At 42.7% G+C, this 26,618-nt stretch overlaps 1 protein-coding gene across 1 annotated transcript; it reads right to left on the reverse strand.

The window, feature by feature from the left end:
- Nucleotides 1–1,855: 1,855 nt before the first annotated feature.
- Nucleotides 1,856–25,227, reverse strand: shisa8b (shisa family member 8b). The gene is made up of 6 exons (XM_029528399.1): nucleotides 24,630–25,227; nucleotides 17,923–17,932; nucleotides 13,894–14,048; nucleotides 5,686–5,799; nucleotides 2,095–2,498; nucleotides 1,856–2,040 (listed from the first exon to the last, which is right to left on the reverse strand). Exons 1-6 carry the CDS (start codon nucleotides 25,225–25,227, stop codon nucleotides 1,954–1,956), a joined length of 1,368 nt encoding a protein of 455 aa, XP_029384259.1. The 3' UTR covers nucleotides 1,856–1,953.
- Between the last annotated feature and the right edge of the window lie 1,391 nt (nucleotides 25,228–26,618).

The raw sequence follows: 26,618 nt of genomic DNA on the forward strand, positions 1-26,618 counted from the left end.
TCTCTCTCCTCCCTTTCTCTTCTTTTCTAAAGAATCCCAGCCTGTGGCTCTCCTGCCGTCCCTCTCTTTCCTCCTCTCCATCTCTCTGTTCAGGATGGAGGCTGATGGGAGCTGACGTGATGGTGGCATTGTCCTCACCGTTGAGTTAATGTGACCGCGGGGATGCTGTCCCTGTACGCTTGGCCTGATGGCACAGAATGCAAAGTGCTTCATTGTGGAATGAGGGTGAGAGAAGTCGAGAGGGGATAGAACGGAAATGTGGAGCAAACATCTGTACATGGAGGTAGACTGAGAGATGCAACGAAGTAGAGGAGTTTTTACAAGATGAACAAGTAGAAACTTCACATCTCACAGAGACCTGAATGGTGATTTATGATCATACTGTTCAAAAAATGTTATTTATAAGATTTAATTTAGTTTAATGGTCAAATCTTACACATTAAATCCAAATTTTTAATAGTCTTTTGTTTGTGATCCAAAATAGTGAGGTACTTCCAACTAAGCAAAGATGTACTGTAGATTTATTCTGGAACACTGTGGCCAGGTTTTGGATTGCTGTCAAAAATGAATTTTACTTTTCCATACCACCACCTTTAGAGGCAACAATCTTCATTAAACAACAAAAAAAGACCGAATCAAATGGGAAAAAAAATTATATTATTGCAGAGTTTTGTATTGGGATGAATGCACAGCTTACTTAAGATTTCAATTGAACTTCAATTTCTGCTAGCTTTTTAGCAGCACTCTTTTTACTATAGCTACTTGTGATTTAATTAGTGTAGCCTCGAGGAACAGTTAGATATTATGCCAAAAGTGCTTGTTCATGTTCTTAAAGCAGCAGCTGGATGACAAGACTGATGCCGCTATCATGCCTGTAGGCTAAATATGAAACAAACAGCCAGGTAATGAGCTCAGGTAGTATAAGGAAAACTCAACTCTGTCTAAAAGTAGTAAAATCCACCAAGGGGTGCTCTGAATCTCATTAACTATCTCTTCAAATGCTGAGTTAATTGGCTGCAGATGGAAGTTTCATAATTATTGCACAAACATCACATTAATATAGATCGTCGCCTCTAACTTTCAGCAAGAAAACATACAAGTGTATAATTTCCCAAAAGTCTCTTTTCGATTGGTCAGGGGCTGTGTTTGCGTGTAGAAGGGCATATCTTTAACTGCTGTTACAGTGCCAGCAAACGTATATAACGAACAAACAAACAAACAATAACAAAAACCAAAAAACAAAATGAAATTTAGTTCCTGAGGTCAAACTGTGAACCACATTTACATCAAATGCAGTGAATGACAATAGCTGCATGCTTATACACCGAATATCTCTTTGTTTTTACTGTAGTTGTATGTTGAGTGTTTTTTTTTTTTTTTTAACCAACCAAACCTGACCTGGTTTGTCATTTTTCAGCTCATGTACCATTCACCTACTGCAGCTAAACTTAACCAGAGTCTCCTTGCTGATTATTCCTCCTAAATGTAACCAGAAACCAACATGTGAAATGTCATCACAGATAAAATCAAGCTTGCTGCCTGCTCCGTGAGTTGGTGCAAGCAAGATTTTTGTTGGTCCGTCATATAAGGCCTGTACAGCCAAAACTGTGGTGGTAGAGAGTGTGTGCTGTGTGACCTGCTGGAGCCTCGGAGTGGTTTTTAGCAAGCTTGATAGATTTCCTTTACTATATACTTTGTGTGATCAATGTATGACCCCTGTATGGCCTATAATCACCTTTACTACCTGAGTCCATTAATCTGTAAGACAAGTGTGTCTGCTCTCCTTGATTTCTCTGTTAACTCTTAATATGCTTTCATCTCCTAAATCTGAATGTGTATCCCTGTTTAATATCCCTCATGTGTTGGGCCAACTGTCCCAAACTCTGGCATTAATACCAAAGGTTTTTTAGGATGCGTAACATTGCAGCAGGCCACTCTCTGAGGCATTGGCACTCAGACAGTCACCTCAGTTGTGCTATGAGTGGAGTAGCTCTTCTGCCTGGTGTGGTGGTAGTAGGAAGGTTGAGATGGGTGCGGGCCCTGGACATGATGCCCCGGCCCTGCTCCTCCTCCAGCTCCTCCATAAATCCCTACATAGGTCTGGCTAAAGAGATCTGGCATGTTCTCTATACTCTGTTGCCGCCGGGTGGAGTAGCCGTGTCTTCGTGTGGAGCTGTGTACGGAGGAGGTAGGGTGGCCCGGGACAGAGGTCTGTCTGTGGACATGGCGGCCAGTTGGCTCCCAGGCCTTGAAGGCTGAGCTGGAGAGGAGTGGGTGCGTGGTGGTCTTGGGGAGACGCGAATGCTCCAGATGGCTGGAGGGGATGGAGATGGAAAGGGGGGCGTGGAGGTCGTGGTGTGCTGGCAGGGGCTGGTGGATATAGGACTTTTCTTTGGGCTGCACTGGCACAGACTGGAAGGAGGGAGGTGCCACAGGTTGGTATTGCGTGAAGTCCATGAGTGGAAAGCTCTTGTAATAGCTACGAGAAGCACTGTCCGCTGCGGTGAGGAAAGAGAGTGGAGACAGTTTGTGAGAATGAGAAACTGCCAGTGCAAAGCCTTCGTCAGGCCACTAAAAGATGAGCCTGGTCCTGCTCAGCGTGGGATATCATTTATAAACAAATTAAATGCAAATCTACAAATACACAAATGCCAAAGAGAAATCACAATAGCTAAAACACATGGGTGGATTTGTCATTATTTCATATAACTGTTTTTCACAAATAAACAGGAGCAGGGCACACAGTTTTCCCACAGGCCACTAAAGCAAACACATACCATATTTGGCCTCTTTAAACTTCTTCATACTCAAGAGTCATTTTTAATTTGTCACAGTCTGATGCAGTTCTGAGTCATATGCAGAAGTATCCTAAAATGAACTGTCAATGTACAAACACAGGGTCTGTCATTGTAGGAACACTGACGACTGAATCATGTTTAATCCACGATGCAGTTCTGTTAGGACCCCCAGCTCTGACCTGTCAGCCATGTCACCTTTATTTGCTCCTCACAGGATTTCAGGAACCTTTAAAGGTAGGCCACACACATTCTTTTTCTTAGAAATGAGACATTGAAGCCATGAGAACAAAAACTCACCCTTACTCAGTTTTATGCACTAATAGGTTTTACAGCAACCTAACTTTGTCTGTTTTGACCAGTGCCCTAAAGTGTTGGCTAATAGTTCCCACTTCTATTTCTGTACTACTGATATTGCTTATTATTGAATCACTTTGATGATGATGATGTAATATGATTCACATCACTTGAATTTTGTCCATCTGAATGATAACTAAAGACCTGCACCAGCAACGACACCCATCAACATGATGATGTTAACTGGTGTTGAATCCTCTCACTCTATTTTTATTACTTATTACTTTTTATTATTTTATGATGATGATTATTTTTATTACATTAAAAGTTTATATCTAGCAGTAAATTTATCATCGCCATCCCAGAAAATGCACAGTAATAAGAAAGGAATGTAAAGCATGTGGTAAAAATCATAATGGGTCACAGTGGTGGATGGTAAAACTGCAGAAAACTTGAAATTTGAGTGACAAAATGATAAATATAAAACCAGTGCTTTGTCAGAAGAGTCAATGCAAACCGCCAGAAGAGAACAGAAAACAAAGTATATATTCTCCCATTAGAAATAAATCTGGGCTATCTTGTGTAGAAAATGTGGAATTTACAAAGAGACAACATTACGCGGGTGGTCAGAGTAAGAAGGAAGGTCTGGATGAGAGCGAGGGTTTGAAGAAGATCGAAGAGGAAAGGTGAAGTGATTTAAGTATTCTCAAGGATTCCTCAAGGTGAATTGTAGTGGCGTTGCTGTTTTGCTTAGAGAGGGCAGTAGAGAGGAACCGTGGCGAGGAAGAGGAAGGAAGAGGAGGAGGAGGGAGAAACCGAGGAGTGCAATGGACATGATGGAGGTAACTGTATGTGTATCAGGATGTGGAGACATTGCAATGAAAGTTTATAAATAACCTCGCCCTGAGTCCAGTGTGTGTGTGACAAGCATGAATGTCACAGAGGATTATTTAAATAAACTAAACACTGAGGTCACTGCTGCTATCTTCATGGCTACATCAACAGTAACCTTGTTTCTGTGAGCTTTTATCATTTTTGTCCAGAAGACTGAGTCCACCAATCATGGTGGTTTGTTCTCATCTTCTTTTCCTCTCAATTTTTTTATTTAAGCTTTCACCAAATAAATGATAGAAGCTTAAAGAAAGAAATCTGAACTCATATAATTGTGTCTGAATGTTCTATTTGGAGAAGCTAATGAGCACATCATCAGCTACCTATATTATTTAACAGGCTCATTGGTAAGTCACATAATCTAGTTATGGTTAATCTTTAATAACTTTGACTCAGTTTAATAAGCATGAACAGTATGTAGCCTAAACTGAAGGGTTTTCTTGAGGGCCACTAAACGTGTCTATAAATAAGATGAATGATAATAATAATAATAATAATAATAATAATAATAAAGTCAGTGAATCCCAGTCAAGCAGCCAACAACATATCCAACAAGCAAAACTGTGAATGTGTAGGAACAATAATTAAGGGGCTGATGATCAGTTACTGCTTTTTACTTTAACCCTGAATATAAATTGCATCAGTCTATTGAGGCCTTCGGGTACATCCTAAGTGTAAACTGTGCACTGTGTGTAATGAGAGCTGCTGCTCATGTTCCATCAAAGTCCCATAGAGAATAAAGGGTAACAAAATCCACCTTGACAAGGAGTGATTTGCCTTTGGCGCAGTGGTAGTTTTACTTTGTCCAAATGAGGAGCCTGGGGTTGGATGCAGTTCTGTACACTATTACACTTGCTTCTATTCAAGGACAACAACATAAGTGTGTGACCTTTGCAGAAGCAAAATGGTCTGTACAGTCACGTAGTAAAAGACCCTGCAGCCTCAGCTCTAAGCTGAGGTGACTCTACTGTTCCATCACAAATCTGTAGGCCTTTTATCAAACATCTGCGTAAATGGAACGGACGCTCTATTACTGTCTTTACACTGTGAATGTTTTTGGGGAATATTTTGCGTTTGGATGCGAATGTGGTTATCAGATAGGGGTTGATTTCACTTTTCCTCTCCTGAACATTCATTAAAGCAACCAATATTATGTTGTATCCACATCCAACGATTCCTGAACAACAAAAATCTCATATTACAAAGAATTGCAACTATACAAACATTTTTGTCCATAAAGTTTTTAGTTTGGTGTAATTAACCTGAAACTGAGGAGAAAGAAGGATAATATGTCTAGCTTTCATAATACCTTAGTAGTTTCTTCCTGCTTCAGAGGCTCTGTTCTGGTACAATACATGTATTACAAAGATCCATCATTGGCAGTGAACAGCGCAAAAATATTGCTGTACAAACCTGAGCCTGGGTGACAATTAAAACAGCAAGGTTATCGCAAATTACTTTTTAAAGAAATAAATTGTTCAGTGGCAGCAAGTCTAAGTGCAAAATTCACCATCGCAGCACAGCGTTGGGCGGAAGAAGCGTGGGCTCCTCTTTAAGATTGACTTTCTTTTTGCCGAGAGGCACAGACACCCTCATCGTTTGACAGCTCCTGTACTGCCAACCCACTGCACTGTACTGTAAAGGTTACTGTGTCAGTTGGAGTCAGTGTCGGTTTACGCGCTTGTGTATGTGAGAGACTTACCCACAGCTTTGAGGGAGGTGTATTTGTTGAGTCCCACTGTGCTGTGGTTGCTGTGTGGGTGTGGCAGCCCTTGCCCGAACGGTCCATAAGCTGAGTTATTCAGATGATACTGTTCTGGTGGTGCAAAAAGAGAAGCAAAATGTGTAAGTGACAAACACAGCAGTTTTAATAAAAAGCAAACGATCTACTTAACCTTTACAAAGGGCCTAACAGCCATCGGATTCACTCCAGAGTCCGGAGTGCACATCCTGTTTTACACTTGCTTTTTTCACAACCTCCTTCAATGTTTTAAAGATGACAAACATTTGAGATGAACCATGGCTGGATTAACCTCTTAGCATGGCCCGGGGCTGGAATGAGCTGCTACATTTCCTCTGACGCATCGCAGTCTGTAAACAACCTGACACCTTCAAGTTCCCACCGTGTGCAGTGCGCACTGGAAAGTGCATTAGGCAGCTTCATTATAATTCACTTACAGCCCAGATCAGCACAGCACAGATCCAGGTGGTACTCCAAGTATGTGAGTGTGTGATGAAGATCAACCTGCGGGGAGGTAATCATCACGCTCACTAACACAGCCGTTCCTTTCGGAGACTCTTGTGGATATTTCAGAGACTTTGGGATAACTCTAACCCTAGTTGCTGTGAGAAATTATCAAAATAACACATGAACATTTATTTTGGAATTGTACTTGTTGTTTCAGAGATTTAGCGCTCAGTGGTCGTGATGTGAATCTCGCAGTTGATCCTACATGCTGTAGAAGTGTAACATAAATGTTGGATTAACAGGAGCTGAAAACTGGGTGATTCGGCAGCCCCCAACCCTGACAGCCTGTCAGTCTCAGGCTAAACGAACTGGGGTTAATGAACAATGGAACAAACAAAGCTGAGGGAGTGAAGCCCTGGCTATTAGCCCTAATGAAGTCCAATGATGCAGTCAGCTCACTTGACGTCAGCCCTAGGGATGGCTGGACACATGTAGTGCTCATAAATGTTCACACAGTCAAACACCTCAATAGCTTTATAAGGTCATCTGGAAGCGAGAAAAAAAAAATAAAAATCTGTGGTTTTCAGGAGTGGTGTTTTTTTTTTTTTTTTTTGTATTTTTTGGGGGGATGAGTGTGTCAGCGCTTGTTTCTGTGTTATTCTGACATATCCTTAAACTGAACAGTGAAGTGGGTTGATACACTCGTCAATCTGATTCGCCATGGATGAGCCAAGCGCATCTGTGTGTGTGTGTGTGTGTGTGTGTGTGTGTGTGGATAGAGCAGTGCTGTGTCAGACGAAGAAAGATACAGTATGAAAGACGTGTGACTACCACTGCAGAGGTGTACTTAACACAACTTGTGAATGCCAATCACTACACACACACAAACACACATGATGGAGATACACGCGTACAGGATTGTATGTGGTTTATATGATGAACACAGAGAGAGAGCGAGAGAAGAGAGGATGATGGGATGTCGTGGTGAAATAAATTAGAAAATGCTGCTGAGGACAAAGGGGTGGGGAAGGGACGTCAAGGGTTAGTCTTTACAGTACCAGTTACACTCACAGCTCTGAGCCTCTACCTTAATCACCGTTCACACACAACACGTGAAACATCTCACCCCCTAATCAGCTTAAACTGCAATGCACAGCACATTGATAGCTATGTCTGCCATGTGTGTGCTTGTGGTGCACAGGAAAATCACCCAGCGTAATCCAGCGTTGCTGACCTCTCAGCATGTGCCAGAAGAGCAGATTATTGGGAAGGAGTCCTTTTTGGAAGGAGTCCTGTCATGATTTATGACTATTTTTTATTTTATATCACTTTCCTTATCAGATTTCCGCTTCAGCTCTTTTTCCATTTTTTTTTTGTTGACATTCAGGAAATCCTTATAGAAGTGAAGTAACCGTTCCTCTGAAAAATGAGATTGTGGTATCAAATAACATTTTCCTAGAGACTAAATTGTGAAAATGGTAGTGAACTACAAAAATGATTCTGACCTGATTCTCCTCTTAGCCATAAAACATTGCATTTAGTGGGCAAATATGCAAGTTGGGTCTCCTCAAGCTCCAATAACTGTTCTTTTTCATACATGTTTTAAACTATGCAAAAATGATTAATTAATTAATAGTCAGCGGTTTCTTATTTCTCCATGTATATTCTCATCCACTGTTTGAATGAGGTTCATGCTGACAGTGGAGCGCTTACCTAGAGTGGACAGCCACATGGTTGAGCCTCAGGCAGACCAGATGTAATGTTCACACTCTCTGTTTAGTTGTTTTGCTGCCTGTAACTGGCAGTGGCTGACACTGTGTTAGTGACTGTGCTGAATTAGAAATCGTGAGTTAACCTCTTTTATTATTTGTGTTATTTACGTAAGACATTATATGGATGGTAACAAGATGAAAAACCTGACTTTCATCAGAAGCGAGTTTGAGGTATACTTCACTATACTATTATGATTTTACTGTATATATAATAATAATAATACCATAAAATAAACAAGTTTAAAAGGAATGTAACCCAAATAACAATTCCTATGCCAATGTCCCCCAAAGTCACAAACACATTTACTCACACGCTGAAACAAAAAAACATTATTAGGGAGTGCATCAGCCTAGCCATTCTGCTTACACAATACATAAAACTCTAACTGAGAGAATTAGGAGATGTTTTGATTATGGACTTCAGATTTAAAGCCCCATCATATATTGCCCATTAGGCAACACCGAATACACGTCTGGGATCAGTATCTTTTAAGTGCAGAGCAACGGGCAGGACTGCTGCTTAATGAGTTATGTAATATGTTCTCTCGCAGTGGGGATCGCGGGCTCCCTCTGCTTCAGCTGTCTCATTGATGCAGGAAGGATGAAACACGCTTCTACACCTGAGGGACCAAGAGAGCCGCTTTGTCCCCAGCTGTGTCTGCTTAGGTATATATTTGACAAATGAAGTGTGGGAATACGAATAAATGAATCGCAGCAAAGTTAGTCACACCTGTGTGTGGAGTATTGACAGTCATGTAGAATGTAACTTCAAACTTTAAACTATACAATATACTCTAAATGGTATCATGTGTACCATGTGTTTATATTATATATGTGTATGTGTGTTTTGGTATCAACAGTAGGATTAACCTGAATTTTTGCAGTCAAAATTGTTACCTGCTCTGGACTCTATCCTGATTGTCACCCTGATTTTGCTCTAAGCGGGACCATGATGACTTGAAATTAGAAGCCATAAACTCATTTGGGAAATATTTACTGAGCTAATAAAATGAGAAGGAGGGCTATTAATCCCCTAAACTTCATTACAATCTCACTTTTTACAACTAGTGGAGTTGCCTCTTGATGGTCATTAGATGGAATTTAGGTTTAAAGGGATTTGCTTTACTTTCCAGACCTGGAGTCAATGTTAACTTTTATATACTGCCTGTGGTTTTAGTCAGATTTGATCTAATTCTGTTTCAGCGTCCTGAATGTTTTAATCCAGCTTCAGGCAACTGTGCTTTCATCGGGAGGCTAAAAGGAGTACAAAAACCTACCTCAATATTAAACAATTCTTTTAAAGGAAATGCTCAGTTGTTGTCTGGCCTGCCATTAAGAATAGGGACATGAATTATAAATAGTGAAGCCATGCAGATATGAAACATTCTCTGATTAGCAGATGTTTGAGATGAAAAGGAGCAGGCTATATTTTTCACTCATGTGAAATAGTAGGCTGGCAATTAAATAACGAGCCTGGGCTCACAGCGTGCCAGATATTCTGCCTTCCCAGTTTATCTAGAAGCCAGTTTCAGCAAAAACACTAATGATGCAGAGGCGAGACAGTTAGACCTGGAATCATTTTCAAGTCAGTTTTGAGGAGAAAGTTCTCTTTCTCTCTCACTCACACACACACACACACACAAACACAGGCCTGTAGCATCTCTCTACTATTTCCACTGCTGCTACTGTGAGTGCTCATGACCGTGAAATATTGAGAGCAACAGTGAGGCCAGCACGTGCTTCTACATACAGTGTGTGGTTTATGTATGAACGCGCACATGAAACGATACTTTAAAGAAACCCACAGAGTGCCACAGGGAGAGTGATAAAGAAGACAGTGACTTGCACGGTGTCGGACATCGACAAGGTGAAATATGAGGGTTTCTGTGTGTCTGCTGAGTTGACGCTCCCTGTCCTAATGCAGAATATCTTAAGAAATAAATGTCAACAAACCAAATTTTTACGATCAGAATATTTTAATAAAATATCCATGGTGGGAAAAAGGCTCCTTTTCATTAATTTAAATTAGTTCCTCAAACAAAATAAACTAAAGGAAATAAACAAAAAGGGAAGAGTAACAATCAGCAAAAGGCCGATAAAACACAGTGTCTTTGGTGTAATGATGTAGGGATAGGCAAATACAAAGCTTGTTTGAAGACATCTCTATCATTCTCTGCCTTTATGAAATGGCTTGCAGGATTACCAAGGCATTTTAGAGCAAAATTGGATACCCAGTGTTGGAAAATAAGGTTTTGAGTCACAATGCACACCCCAAAAAGAAAAAGGCCGTCTTCTTTAATCTAACCAGTGATAAGTCCTCATCTAAATCCTATTAAAGCCTTTGGCAAGTGCTAAAATCTGCCACTGCTAAAAAGAGTCCTGCAGACTAACAGGAGCTGTAGTGAATGGTAATGGAGAAGAAACTACCAGCAGACAGGTGAAATGAGAGAACAGAGAATGTACCAGGTTTGTCAGCCATGAGATGTGCGTATGTGTCTGTGTGCGTCATCATTACAAGTTAGAACAGACAAATGTGATTCTCTGACACCCCTGTGAACCTCGTGATCCTTCTTCTGTGCAATCTGCTGAATCAGTCACACACATGTTTTTTTTGTCAACATGATTAACACGACACGTGCAGGGCAGCTCAGATTCGTGCTGATCATTCATATGCAAAAAATATGTCAATAATAGTTTGTGTCTCATGGCTGAGAATGCATTCTCTCTGTGATGACTCATGTTTGTTGGAGACTTGTGGACATATTTTTCTCCTGTCCTCAGCTGACATTCATTCATCTTCTACCGCTTGTTCGTTTCTGGGTAGTGGGGGGCGCTGGAGCCAATCCCAATTCTGACCCTGGACAGGTCACAAGTCCATCACAGGGCCAACACACAGAGACACAGAGACAGAAAGAGACCAACAACCACTCACACTCACACTCAGACAACATGATGTCTCTGGACGGTGGGAGGAAACTGGAGTACCTGGAGGAAACCCATGTAGGCGCGGGGAGAACAAGAAAACTCCACACTCAGAAAGGCTCCAGGCCTGGGAATCGAACCCACGTTATTGTGAGGCAATAATGCTAGCTGCTGTAAATCTAAAAAATTGCGCAACTTTTAAGGTCAAAGTGACACAGAGGTTGGAGCATCTTCAGTGTCGGTAATATGGTGTATTTTTGCATGATATGTGGGCTTATTCGGTTATGACCAAACAGCAACACAGTAGTAGAGAATTAGAACAGTTCTCATTGCACTGTATTTAAGAAATGTTTAAACCAACATAACAAAAAGATGGAGTCACAAAGCTTTATCTGAAACCTGCTAGCAGTAGCTAAATTAGAGGAGGTTTTCGTTGCTTCTTCTTTCGAAATTGACTTCATTTCACTTCAAACTGAAAATCAGCTGCAAAACCCCGGTCGACATTTACACTTCCCTCCGATCAGTTCAAACGTTCAGTTTATCTGAAGGTAATGAGCACGACTGTTTCCAGAGGCCTCTGTCTGCCATCTTGCTTGCAATGGAAAAACCAATAGTCCATCTGTTTCTGCCTCGGCAATCTATTTAGTGCTCCATTTCCTGCGGTTCAGTTAGAAAAGATTTGGCATGACATTCTGTATACAGCGTGTGTCATCTTGAATCCACAGTGCCTACAGTAGACAACAGAAATAAAACAAAAGCTTCCTGGCACTCCTTTGGAGATCACACAGGAGTTTAAAGGGGGTGAATAGAGGGTGAAGATCTGGGACAGACAGAGGTGACTCATGATTAGACGCACTGATGTCAAGGCCTTCAAATGCCAACCCCTAAATTCGCTTAAAAAAACGTTATGACCACAAAGGATGCATTTGTTGGTAGCTTTAGGGTGACGTGTTCAGAAAGTCTTGAGGCAAAGTTGTCATTGGTTACTCTACTTTTCCCTTCAGAGACAACACCTGTCATAGAGTATTGATGTGATGGGATGAGGATTTGTTTTGTTTAATTGGCACAAATCTGCCCGTTGGACAATTTTTCTTCTGTCCATGTTTGTTTCCCACAAACAGCCAGTGGACATTCTCCAACTCTGGAAGAGAAATGGGCGGGATGAGCCTAAATATTAAAACAAATTAACATCAAGGCCAAGTCCCCTGTTTTCACTTCTGTCACTTTAAATTTAATTAGTTTAGGCCTTTTTTTAATTATTATTATTCAAACACTAGTAGTTTAGTTAGTGTCCCAAAGGTAGCTGGGTGATTGTGACGACCCCAATCTGGTTACATATAACTTACATTTTTTCAAATGCAGCAACAGGAGGAATCACAGATGCAAGCTGTTAATTCCCCAACTTAAAAAATGAGGCCCGCATTTGAGGAACTGCTGAAAACGGCAGTTCCTCAAATGACGACTAAAGTTTGTGGGTGTCCATCTGCAGACATCAGCAGCAGTAAAAGGATCTAGGACATATCTGTCCAGGTTTTGAAGTAATATCCTCTAATTTGAATGTGAGCACTAATCAGCAGCTGTCTGTACTCACTCTCTTGGGCTTACAGTCTCAGGTTCGCCACATTTTTGGATAAGGTAGGAGTTATGTAGAGTCAGACACTGCCAACGTATCAACAACTGAGGATGTGGGAGGAAGCTACAGTACCTGGAGAGAAAATGCAACAACGCCGAAATGCCCCATCAGGGGCTTGAAACAGAATCGTCATGTTGTGGGGCAACAGTGCTAATCACTGCGACGGTGTGTAAATGTTACTTATGTTCTGTCAGCTCATTGACGTTTGAATTTCGTTGTGCTGCCGTGACACAGGAGAGTTCGGATTTAGTCTCAACCAATTCAAACAAACAATCAGTCACCAGGGATAGAGAAAACTCCTGAAACTAAATGAAAGTTTAGAAGTATTCGTGGACAGGGGTCAAAAACTTGATTTTACAATTTTTTTAGGTCATGTTATGAATTTTAGAAATAATAAATTGAAATAAAAAACAATCTACCAAAAGATTCACCGTGACTGAGAGTTCACCTCTTTGAATCTCAGGCTGAAACATCTAAGCAGCGAAATGAGATGAGACTCTCTCCGCTGCCTCTACTCTTTGGGGGCTGCGGCTTTAAAAAACAGGGCACAGAAGAGGAGCCTCAAATGAGCAATCGTCTGCGAGATGAAGTGTAAGTATGTGTGTGCGTGTGTGTTACTGGTGAAGTCAGAGAGTGGTCTGTGAGTGATAGTGTGAGGAGCTGTAGCCTCTTCTCTCTCTGCTGCTTTTCTTCAAGCTTTTTGCATTTCTAAGGGGTTGAAGAGGCTTTTCTAGGTGATTTCTACCTTTGAGAGAGAAAAGACCTCTGTGGAAGAGGTCAGAGATAAATCCAACCACAAGTTGGAAGTTTAGCATCGGTGGGAGTACGGCCAGTTGGTCAAGTGCTTAGCAGCCTGGGGCCTATCCTGCAAGTCATTCCCCTCTCTGTTTCCTGTCGGCCTCTCTGCCACTTACAAATTGAAATAAAGGCATAAAAAGCCCAAAACAACTCTAATAAAAAAAAAAAAAAAAAGTAATCATAAAGTCCTGTTCATTTATGAAAATTGTCCTGCCATACAAATCTTTGTTTCTGTCAATTTATATTCTGCACTCATCCAGAAGCATATCTAAAAATCCCTTTGGCTTTCTGTGGCGGGAACCAGCATGATGCTGAACAGGATCGCTTTGAAAGATTCATCATCCCTGCGGCACTCTATATGTGTCAATGTGTAAGTTTAATTCATTACATGTTCAACGGCGCATAGTGCTGTTCAGTACAGAAACAGAACAAAAGCTCTACCAGCACTCTGAAACTGAAGCTGCCCTCTGGAAGTTTCCAGCTGAGCTGAGCTGCAGTTGTATATCATATAATCTGCATGGGAATGTGATTCATAGTAGTGTTATTTTTCTGTCTTGTTTTGAATCTACCTGTACCTGTGTGTCTCTCAGTACTCACCACTCCTGCTGCGCTTCATCCTGGCTGAGATGCCGTTGGCTCTCCCTCTGCTGGGCGAACTGGCCGTAGCGTTCTCCACTGAGCTCACCTCACCCCCCTGCTGCTTCAGCAGCTCCGTCAGCGTCCTTAAGACAAACACACAACCTGAATTTGATCTCCATTGATAAACTAAGTCAATGTTACACGTTTATCTCTTAAATTTGTTGTTTGTATAAAATATCAGGAAAGAAATTCAATTGAAAAGGACGTTATGACCACAAAGGAAACGTTAGTCCTGATTAGTTTAACGTTTAAGTTTCTGAAAGTGCAAAGATATTAATTCCATCCTGCAACATGGACAGAATTTTGAACTGATGAGATAAATTGTAAAGTAATTGTGCAAAACCCTAAAAACTCAGTCAGTGAGTGAGACAAACACCATCTGTTCTCCTCACAAATGCAGTTTGATGGTCCTCAGGGAGGGCTTTCCCCGACAGCTGGAAGCCCTGCACACACACACACACACACAATTAATTTACAATACATCCTATTGTCCCAGGGGAGTGTTCACTGTTTGTGGAAGATGCTTGTTTCTGAATGTGAGTATTTATTTATTTATTTTTTTTCATTATTCCTAGTTCTCGCTCTATCTCTGTGTGTGTGTGTGTGAGTCTGGTTATGTATCAATGCGTAAAGGAGCCATTTGTTGGACAATGTTGTGAAGATGTGATAATTACACAAGTCCGACTGCACATTATTGTCTTGGGTTACAGTGTGTTGCGATAATGATCACTACAGCCTCGGTCCCCGTTAACATCACCTCACCCCATCTGACTGCTCAGTACAGTAAAAATATCTCTGAACTCACCCATTTGGAACTGCGCACCACTCAACACTGCCTCTGTTTGTGGTGCTACATTTGGACATGACACATACACACCAATACACAAAGTGAAAACAACACCAACCCTGCTGTTGAATTTAAATAACTTATTGTATCTTTACTGCATCTGCATATAATCTTATATCATTTGTCCCAATAGTGAACGATCATACCTGTTTGTGTTTAGAAAGTGCTTTTGTCTAACCTAAAGATAAAGGGAACTGCACTGAATACACTGAAGTCTGTTTACATGGCTTATGAAGTGCTACTGTGCTACAGCAAAGATTAAAAAGAAGGGTGATGACTGACAATGACTGACCCTTCAGTGGTCAAGCTACACTGTCCGTAATGTTGATTATCAACGGGGTGTTTAGTCACTGAGGTGTCTCGCACGCCCCGAGACTGTTCCAGCTGCCTTCCGCCTCGCCTTCCTATCTCCCTGAATGCTGCACTGCCCCCTATGGCTGAGCAGCAGGTGACCTGACTGCCGATGAAGTCGTGGGCTAATATGTTCCTATGCACACGATACCAGGTCTGATATGGTCCATGATAAACAATTAATGAAGACAATGTCTAGAGAAGAATGTGCAGAATGTGCGCCATCATTCCAGGATCCTGCAAAACTCTAGGGGCGAGATAGAACTGGCAAGATGGCAGCAACTATGACTGCACTATGCAAGCAGTGCATTCCATATGTAAATCCTCCATAAGCCAGACTGTTCAGCCTTCGTGGCCTTGTGGTTACTAAGCTGTGGTTTCTTTCTCTGAAAGGACGTAAATTGGGACACAGCTTGTGTGTATTTGTATTTTCTTCATTGTGTCCTTCAGAATCAATTCCAGTCATCTGTATGTGACCAGAGGCCTCTTGATTGCACCACTATATGGATTATATCATTTCCTGGATTATATTTATGTTTGGACTAAGAACTTGTGGATGTGAGAAATGTAAAAGCGTGTGACACATGCACCTACACACACTCTATCTACGAGGGGGTTTACCATCAACTGAAGACAAACGCTTACCGTCCACCCATCCTCCTTCCCCGAGCTGATGGCACCCTCCCTGTCCCACACAGACACACACACATGCAGGCATACTCATCACTTTGATAAACATTTCTTCCTTTCCCTGTGCATTTGCTGAATTTACAGTGTTGATGGTATTCACTCCCTTGATCAATAATTCAAACAGTGGTGCCTCTGTTCCGCTAACGAAGCTCATGTGTTTAGCCGTTGCCTCACACACACACACACACACACACACACACACACAAAGATATGACCGACCTAACAGCAACAGCCGGGGGCAGCTTGTTCACACTCAACCTGCCAAATGGGAATGTGAGTCCCTTTGGCGACTTCTCTGATCATCTATAAACTATCCGTAGGTGTGGTAATGTGTGTGAATAGCGGGGTCACAGGTGCCAACAAACTCCTGCAGGGACTTTGTGGTCGATGCTGTTTTGGTGCCAGGTACCATTAACCTGCTCGTTTTATCATCCACATGTATCTCATTGTCGACAGACGGATGCACGTGTGAGCAGTTTGCGTGTAGATGCTTGACCTTTGTATTTGAGCTGCAGATGGAGCTTTCTCAAAGCTTTTTGGGGATGTTAAAAGGAACTCACCAGCTCAAATGTAAATAAATGACACATTTCAAAGGAAGGTCAGCACCGACCTCACCCTGAAGAAACACATTTACGAGGTTTTGCTTTGTTGGATTCTGCCTTGAAAACCTCAGAGACTGTGTTTGTCTATTTATAGGCTCAGATTTTGGAACAGAAAATCATATTCATTCATTCAAATCAATTCAGATCTTAATCATCTTCTTGAGAATCCTTTTATGTAAACTGTGCATGGTGTGTGTCTTTGTGAAATTGCGCATTAGATTCATGACGTTAAATTTGTCTCCCTTCTGAACATTTGCATCACACAACAAAGACTTTCAGCGCCTCCTCTTCTTCTGTTAAGAATTAAGTCACTTTCTCCCTTTAGTTGTCAATTCCTTTTCTTGCTCACTATTCTCATTCTTTCCCTCTTTCCCCCCTCCTCACCTAAACGCAGCCCTAAATCTGTCCTTTTCTCTTCGCCCTCCTCTTTAAACCGCACCGTTTGTCTTCCTCTCCTCCAGTCTCCCTCTCTCCCTCTCTCTCTGCTCCTCATCCCATGTCTGACTCATTGCTGTACGGCGCCTCAGGCCTCCACACGCTCTTCTTTTGGCTCACCGCTCAAACAACTTGCTGATTTGGACTTTTAATCTGCAACAAAAACTGCACCTGTCTTCAGGCTATGTAGTGTTTATGGAGCGTTGGCTGAGTTTTTGTGGATGCCTTTCATGGAGTTTAGATGGCCGTGCAGCCGGTTCCAGGATTAAGACTTTCTGGGTGGGGAAGACAAAAAAAAAACTGAACCCACCATGGACAAAAATAGTCCATGGTGGGTCCAAATCGGCGGTATTAGGAATTAGCAGGTGCAGATTTGGTCATAAATTGCTGCTTGAATAAATTGACGTCCTTCGAGTGCCTAATCTTTGTCTTCCTGTCCTTGTTTTGTTGGTACACCACCAGTGTTGATGAGTGGGGACCTACATGTATTTAACAACAGTTTAACTGCATTTTGGGCCTTGAAAGCAAAGAAACTCTTGAACCGATGCTTCTTTACTTTATCTGAACCAATGTGACGCCACCAAATGGTTTGAGAGCTGCTGTTTTGTAGTCTCCACTTTGTAATTTGCCCATTGGCCATCTTAGTTCTTTGTTTGTTTTTATTTTGTAACCGGAAGAAACCACATTTAGAGGAGAAGGCAGAGCCGAAGAAGGCTGATGGCTGGATCAGTCTATTCTGATTGTCAGGCAGGTTTTCGGGAAACTCCATGTGCCTCACCACACTTTCGGGCTTTTACTCTCATCATTTCCACCCACAGCAAGAGATGCAACTTTGTCTTGAGAGACCACAAGTCTCTGACAGTTGCTGCAAAAAGAAAAAGGTTTTGGCAAGTCTCTCCAAATACCAGACATTTGAGTGTCAGAAAAATCTGAACTGTCACATCTTTCACATCTGTCAAAACTCCCAAGAAAAGAAACTTCATCCCATTATTGTGCAAAAGTTGCCAAGATATAACAACTAATATCTGATGAAAAACACTGCTGGCTGAATGGAAAGGTTACATATTATTATCTTGCTCTGAACCCAGACCAGATCTTTTGCTAAAATTATGGGTAGAATTTTTTTTTTTTTGCTGATGTACAACTTCCTACTGAGCTGCAATATTCGCAGACTGCTTTGTATTTTCGTGTGGCAGCTGAATACTGTTGTTGATCTCGATGGTTGTGGAAATCTCACGGGACGTGCCGCAGGATGCATGTATCCCATGTGTTATAGGTTACCTCTCCTCTTTTTCACTCTGTGGCAAGTTACATAACATTGATGTGCCTTAGATCATCAGGACCTCCATTCTATCCCATCACATTATAGCGAGAGTGAGATGAGACTTTGCTAATGTCCTGTAACAATCCATCCCCCACCCAAATCACAGTTCAGGACATACACCCAGCAATTAGCTAATATCTATCTAAAGGCCTCTCTCACAAATGTAAAACGTCCTGAATGCAGCGAGGCCTGTAGATTCAGGACATTCAGTGCAATGCATGTTTCCTGTACAACCTCATGCCCTCTTAATGCTTTAGTGCACACATTATTGATCCCATCACTGCACATGCGAATGCACTTTCACAAATATGGCACCATCTTATAAGAATCCGACATTATTTTTATATTTTACACCATTTACAATTTGCACCGCTGTCGTGTGTCACTAAGCCGTCGCGCCTGTGAAAGGTTCGAATAATAAACTCACACAAACAGGTGAAGACACAGCCATGTTGAAAGTATGTTTCACATGTGACCTTTCCCCGAGGACAGCGGTTCACATCGATCTGTCGCACGCACACACAAACACACGCCGTCACCATCTGTCTTCTCCAACCACCGCCACGTTCCAGTTTCTGAGCCTCATCTTTCCTGTGCTTTATCTACAAAAGAGAAACGTTCAGATAATCCACTGAAAAAGAAGAGCAGCTGTGGATGATCCGTATCAGCCGTCTGATGCCACCGCTCCTGCGCCGTCGTTACTCGCCGCTCCCTCTTTTCTTCAAAGACACAGTTAAAACCAGCCTTGCCGTTGCTGACAATTACAGTTAGAGAGAAGATGGTGAGGCCACATACACCAAGTTATGAGGCCGTTTTGTGTTTCTTCAGTGTGTGGATTTTATCAGCTCTGTTTCATCTGTTTTTCTTTTACCAATTACATTTTAGGTATTTTAATTAAAGCCAGCTTAATAAACAGTAATAAACCAGAACTGTGTCATACATACATTTTTTAGTGGACATAAATTGGATTCTGAGCTGAAGTGAACATTCTAGACAATGCTTCCTTATAAAATCAGTCACTACCTGATAGAGCCGATATGTAAGATAATATACTAACTTAATACGTTATATCTCATGCAGTACATACTTGCGTCTAATTAACATTTCAGATCTGCTATCTAAAATATGATATCTAATAGTAACATTTTGTATCTCGTAGTTTAAATCAAGTTAAGTTGATGGAAACTTGTACACTTTGTGCGTACACCGGGTAAATGCAATGACATGTCTTTTTTTGTCATAATAAATGGAGGTGGCGTAATCGCACCCACATTTACATCTGCCTGCTCATTTCCTGGTGGAAAGCTGTGATTTTAATGTGCGTGACAAAAAGGATTAATTATGACGCATGTGGTGATTTTTCAGTTTTCATGTTGCCCGCACAGCTAAACGTGGGATATTGTACAGCTGGAAACAGCAGTGTCTGTGTTTTTATGCTTAACAAGTGAACATGTAACCGTCCCTTCAAGCAAAGGGCATACATCGATTTTCCCTTCTTCTTTTTTTTTTTTTTTTTGGGGGGGGGGGGGGGGGGGGGGGGGGGATATTAAAAATAAATGTACCATTAGCCACCAGGAAGCCCACACGCTATTTTATCTGGTTTATTGTTAAGCCATATTTTGAGTTACCAAGCTAACTCCCTCTGACACAGAGGCTTGCAACTATTTCCTTTATTCAGCCACCTTGAAAGTGAAAGAAATGCTTGCATAGTTATCTCAGTTGATTTAGCTGGTTTTCCTCCGTGTTTGAAGCTGTAGACAGATGGCCCATTACACATTTGGGAGAAGGATGAAAAGGAGCCACAGGGGCCAGGTCGCTTGAGTCTGCTGGTCTTATGAACTTCTCTTTTGACTGATACGGAGTTGACTATGACAGTTAACTATTTTCAAGATCCTTGAAGTCTGAACTGCCACCTTCAAGCTGACAAACAAGAAGCTGTCATCTTTTTGTATGTCAACTATTTCAGCTTTACCCTGACAAACATTCCAACTACAAATACCAGCACAAAAACAGCACAAGGCCAAACCCTTGAGTCAAGTGGGTGCTGACCTGTATTTTAGAGCGTGTGGGCCCAGTGACGCTGCGAGTGGAGGCGAACAGAGGAAGGTACGGAGACTGAAGGGTGAAAAGTGTCACATCTGATACAGCCAGGAAGCTGTCGACGTATATGTCCTCTCACTTTTAGAATAACAGCGGCACATACAGTTTATGTGCACACACATTTCTTTGTAAACATAGATGATCGCGGCTGTGCTCACACACATTGGTGGCAGGTGAGGGGTGACAGACAGTGACAGCTCGCCCCTGGAGGTGATCAGATGGCTGGAGAGATGGAGCCGTGGAAGTGGAGCATGACAACAGGAAACTCTGTGAAAACTTCGGTCTTTTCAGCTTCCCAGTGGAGATACTCACTCCGAAGATGTGAGGACGTTACATTAAAAGTAGTGACAACTGGGGGGGGGGCTCATCAGAAAAACAGGATAGTGGAATTAAGTGGCACTTTGATGTCACCCACTGATTTGTGAAATGTTACCATCCTGATTTAGTAAGGAGATGAGGAGAAGTGAGGGCTGGCTTTCACCTGCTCTGTGTTCAATCCTGATTGATGTTTATTTATTTATTTAAAAGGGACAATACACAGCTCTCAGCCAGAGTTAGCTAAAAGCAAATTTTCATCTGTAGTCCCTGAGTACCAATACAACAACAACAGAAACAATAAAATCAAAACACGACATGTTTCAGCCCACCAATGACACAATAGCCATGTTCTAATTTATGGTCTATTTCCATCAAAATAGGATCATCATTTGAAAAATTATGTTGCATTGAAGAAGAGACTGGAGACCGAGGCTGGCCATTTTCCCCTAGACTTCAATACACTCTGACTTACTTTTGCAACCAGTGAGTTGCACACTGATGGTTATTAGATGGGGAAATTAAAAGGTTGTGAATATTTGGAATGAGTAAAAAATAATGCTGCGGAAAAAACAATACCTGTGAATTTTGCTTCATAACGCTGCATGTTATTGTTGTGTTTTTAGTTTTAAACAAACCAACGTCTCAGTTCAGCAGAGACTTAAAGGTCAAGATTAACTAAATGTTTTATAACATTGCGTTGCTCAATGAAAGCTCACCTGGCCTCAAAATATGAGCCATGACACCATGACCGGGTGTCAGCAGGATGGGTGTGTCAAACAGAGGGAGAGGGGGTGAAATGGAAAAGTGAGCCCAGTTGTTGCGTGCGCTGATGGTCCATATGTACCCATGCTGCATTGAGTATTGCTTATCTGTCCGCCTTAAATCGGGGCAGAGCAGTCAAACTCTTTAGATGAGTGTGTCCTTCATTACATAACTAGATAGCTAAAAAGCCCACTGCAGAGGATAAACACACAGTCACACTGGAAATAGGCAACATGCACGCACAATCAAATATATGGATATATGGACCTACACGTGGATCTGATTGTCATGTTTAAACCAGGTCAAAGCCTTAAAACTCCACAAAGTGACTCTTACAGGCGTCTGAGCAGAATCCATCGTTGTACCAAGTTGATCTAATATCTGATGATCTTTCTCTAGAGTTGTCTAATAATTGTCGATTGAAGGTTTCCTCTATTTGGGAACACAAATGGCCCCACACACACACACACACACACACACACACACACACACACACACACACACTGACACACACATGCATGGAGGCACTCCCTTGCCCTTGCCCACATTTGCGCACGCACCATGTGACCTCAGCTGCCACCACATTGGTCCTTGACCTCTGAAACTCATGTTAGGTGAACCCCACCATCTCGCCTGGCTCCTGGCTATCCTGACCGCCAGCTCAAATGCCACCGCTATCATTCTTGTTGCTAATCGAACTATAAATCTGTGCGTGTGTGTGTGTGTGGAGGTGTGTGCGCTTGTGTGTGCGTAAAATGATGAAGGTCATCAGTGTTTGTTTACTCTCTTGCTATCAAGCCAGCGCCTCTCCAGTAGAGGCCTTCATGAGACTTGACATGAATGACCTGAGGTGACGCGCTCCGTTCCCTTTTGTGAGCTGAGGATGAGCGCAGCCTGCAAACAAACCAAACCTGGCGTGGTTGGAGGGAGGCAGAGACGTATCAGGAGGTGCGTGTGAGTGTGCATGTGGCTATGCGGGGATGTGTGTGCGTATGTAGGAGGAGGGTAATCTGAGAGGAGGATCACCTTAGATTTTAGTTTTCAAAGCTGATTTGGGAGAACTGCTGGGAATTTTATGGTGCTAATCACCCTCTGCTTGCAGGATGTGGAGACAGAGAAAAATGTGGTGGGACGGAAAGTAAGAGAAATGAAATCAGAGCAGGTACATGCATGAGAGTAAAGCGGAAAAGTTGCCTTCTGTGCTCTGCCACTTTAAGACCCGACTCTAAAGTGGGTGGCTGTTTTCACATATTTATACATTTCACCTCAGGAAGTGTGTGCAGTACATGACGTCTTAGTTACATGTACACATTTGGACCAGGGATTTATGTCAGCAGGCTAATAACTAAATGAGCGTGCAGGCAGAACAGTCCAGAAACGGTAAAGCTGTAATCTTGGTGAAATTTCTTTAATCTCAAGGAGGAGCGGTAATCTTGTCGAGATGGGCTCACAGAGAAGGGAGGGAGTGGTGGCGGTAGGATTGGGGGTGGGGGGGTGTTTATGCAGCGGGAGTGTTTCTATTTCAGTGAGGTGCTACTCTGCAGGAAATATTAATCCTGGCTGTGTGTTATCCTCCGAATGAGTTTTGCAGCTCAGGTTAATGGGAAGACACACAAGCAGAGCTGCCGGTTAATGGAGAGTGCTTCAGTTTGTGTGTCCACAAAAACACCCCCCAAAAAAAAGTAATAAATTAGTGGAGGCAAAGGGAATGAGGGGACGACACGAGTAAGATGTAACTCTAACAGGAAGGATGAAAGGGCAAGAACAAGGTGAGGAGATGAGGAAAGAGATGGAAGGAATGGAGAATGGAATGAGCGATGAGAGATGATTGAATAAAGATGGCAGTGGCAGTAATCGACCTCGGTCAACCAAAAGTCCACCTCACAAGGAAAGCAAAAAGGAAGAATAGGGGTTGGTCAGGGAGGCGCTGAGGGGAAATTTGGAGGAAGGCTGAGGATGAGGACTTTGTGAGGAAGTCTGATGAGAGGAACAAACAAGAAGCTCTGAGAGATGAGAAGAACGAGCTGGAGACAGCGAGGAGAATGAGGAGAGGCTGCCCATGCATGATTTACTGAGGCACACAGATTGAGCCTTGGACCACATATTTGACCCCGCTGCAGCAGGGCCGTGTGCTCACTGTGTGTGGAGAGAGGGAGGGGGGAAGAATCGAACTGCAAACGTCTAATATCAGCGCTACAGTGGAATCATATATAACACTCAGCTTGGCCTGTTCATTATCTGTTCTTTGGCATGTCAAGTGATTTTAACGGAGCCGAGCATGCGAGCGAAACATGAAAGAAGAAATTCTTCCACAGATGTACAAAGACTTTCCTACTTCAAAAGTTCTTTGAACACCTACCCAACACTTAACACTGAATGCATTCAAATTTGCTCGGTTGAGTTTTATTATTATTTTTTTTTCTTTTCTTTTCTTTTTTTTTCAATTTTTGTGGTTTATTTCAAATGTAAGTCATGCTTACAAGCAAAGCAAATGGTACACAAGGGGTGGTATATACAAATAATATGGAAAAGAAAAAGAAAGAGGAAAATAGAAAAAGAAGAAAAAAGCACAAAGAAAAAAAAATTAAACAATGAAAGTTTGGAACAATGAAAAAACTATGAGCAAAATGAGAGCATGATTTATATGTGTGAATTGTTGTGTAGACACGTTAGACACATGTAACAAACACGATGGGTCAGCTTCTTTTCTAAAGACAGACCTGACTAGGTTGGAATCAGCGGGTCAAACTGGGTCACGTGATGTTTGAGTAGGATAAGAGACTAATTGTTGACGTGCAGCACAACACACGCTAACACACACACACACGCGCACGCGCTCATGCACACATCTGTTAGTAGGCCTGCGAATACACATTCAGAGTTGGAAGTTGTAAATTCCAAGCTGGCAGGTTGTAAGTTAACATGTTGGTGGGGCATCTTGATAGTCAGGTGTTTCTTTCTCTGTTCTCCCGTTTTGGTGAAGTCAGAATTTGCAACTTTCCAACATCGCTGCAATGCATCAGAAACCACGTGCATGCAATTACACACACATACATGCATTCTGAGACGCGCACTCTCTGGCAAACTTTTCCCCCCGCCCCCTTTGCTTATATCTCTACTTTTATCAGCATACAGAACATACAGGCCACCTCCTCACAAACACAAACACACACACATGCTCCTCACCTAGAGTTGAGGTCAGAGTGTGTTGGGCCTGCTCCTCCTCCTCTTTCTCCTCCTCCTCCTCCACCTCCTGCTCCCCCGCGTCCTCCGCGGCTCTTCTCCAGGCCCAGTTTGGTGAAGATGCCCACCAGCACCATGATGGCCACCACTCCACAGATGATGTACACAATGAGGTGTGTGCGGTCCCTCTCCTGGTCCTCCTGGCCCTCTGTGATTGTGGCTACTGGCTTGCCGGTGTTGGCCCAGATGGGCGTGTCATAGTTGGAGCAGATGCTCTGGTCCAGCCGCTGCTGGCGAAACTGGCAGCAAAAGCGGTAGAAGCAGGTACCGCAGCAGTACAGAAAGACGCCGGCGTTGCAGTTGAACGGCGGGTCCCACTGCCCCATCACATCATAATAACCCTGGCAACGGGTCCCGCCGGCTGGAGGGACATCTTCGTCATCTGCGTCCCCCCCACTTATAGGAGTTGATAATCCCGTTTCTAAAGGGGTGTTTAGGGTTGTCTCCACATAGTTTGGAGTTGTCTGATTGGCCAGCGTGGTGGGGACGATGAAGGCATCGCTCTTGGTTACTGTCATGGTGGTGACAGAGGGGTCCTGGGTGTAGGCAGGCTGCTTCATAAGGAAGGAAATGCAGAAGAAGAGGAAAAGGTGGCAGGAGGAAGGGTTGGTGGCTGCCATGCTGCTAGGACTCCGCTTTTGTCCAACGTCCCACCTGAAGGCTTCGAACAGGAGGGGGATAGGTGAGAGTCAAAGAGGGAAGATCCTTTCATACGCCACAAACAATCCGTACCGTCAAACAAAGACAAGCATCTGCGGTTTGCAGCTTGTTTGTTGCAGAAGCGGACAATACAGTATACAGCAATAATCCAAAATAACAGACAAACAAACAAACAAACAAACAAGAACAACACAGTGATTTGCAGCAGCTTCCCATAAAATCTCAGGAAAAAAAAAAAATTCAGTCTGAATGTTAAACTGGTGATGTATCTGTTGATCTTTTATATGTATAGAATCAATAGTGCAAAGAGGGCAAGGGATGTTTTAAACAGGTCAGTCAGAATCACTATTGGAGACTGTGATCACACAGGGAGACGCAATCAGCACTGACTTTTTAAAAAGAGCAGCTTAAGGCAAATTCAGCATCAGAGAAATGACTGAGACGATGTCAGAATGCTCATGCCTTCATAATATACAGATTTTCGTTGTTTTTAAAGAGCACAAGCAGTAATATCACGCAAAGTTATGTTGATTGTTGAACTCACCTTCTCTGTCTGCAAACTGCACACAGGCGACCCTTCGCGCTGATTCTTCCCCAGAGTTCAAGGGCTAAAAATTCCCTCTAGAAATAGCCACAAACTTTACTCAGCAGCATCTTTTCCAATGTCCCTGCAGCTTCCTCTCTCCCTCATGTGTTCTCCATCATCAGCCGTAGGCTCGATCCAGGGGATTCAAAAAACACGAAACAACAACCGTCCTCTTCTGCTCGTCCCCCTCTTCTCCTTTCTCCACCCGTATCTTCCCCTCTCTTACTTTCAGTGCCAGCAGGTGTGAGTGCAGACTGGTCCAGGACTGCTCGGGTCTTCTCCTGCCAGTGCCCCTTGTGCTGTTTGTATGAGTGTGCGTTTGTGTGCGCGTGTGTGTCAGAGAGATATTAGCTGAGAGTGCGTGTGGCTGCACTCAGTGCTGCAACAGTTCAGGAACCAAATGAGATCTTCTCCTTTGTTTACCTCTTGACAGTACCAGATAGATGGAGGCAGAGAGAGAGAGGGAGAGTGAGAGAGAGAGAGAGAGAGAGAGTGTGTGTGCGTAGGGATCGGGGGGGGGGTTATCCAGCTGCATCTTTCATCATCCCCAGAGGAGAAAAGCTGGAAGGAGGGAAGGGATGGGAAAAAATTTAAACAAGAGGAAAAATGAAATGTACTAGTCTAACTTTTTGTATAAATTTTTTGGTCAACCTCTTGTGTGTCCACTTTTGTGAGGGTGTGTGTGTGTGTGTGTGTGTGTGTGTGTGTGTGTGTGTGTGTGTGTGTGTGTTGATGTATGTGAAACACGTTTGCTTGTCTGACAGA

The sequence above is a fragment of the Echeneis naucrates genome, chromosome 19 (assembly GCF_900963305.1).
Source record: "Echeneis naucrates chromosome 19, fEcheNa1.1, whole genome shotgun sequence".
Classification (NCBI taxonomy): domain Eukaryota; kingdom Metazoa; phylum Chordata; class Actinopteri; order Carangiformes; family Echeneidae; genus Echeneis; species Echeneis naucrates.

Bases quoted from the DNA above. Each gene is read 5' to 3' on its own strand.
- shisa8b (XM_029528399.1), bottom strand. From the start codon at position 25,227: ATGGCAGCCACCAACCCTTCCTCCTGCCACCTTTTCCTCTTCTTCTGC. The intron at 5,800-13,893 runs GTGAGTACTGAG...TTGCACCACCAG, and splicing joins GATGAAGCGCAGCAGGAGTG to AACAGTATCATCTGAATAAC. The intron at 2,041-2,094 runs GTAGGGATTTAT...CATCATGTCCAG, and splicing joins ATCTCTTTAGCCAGACCTAT to GGCCCGCACCCATCTCAACC.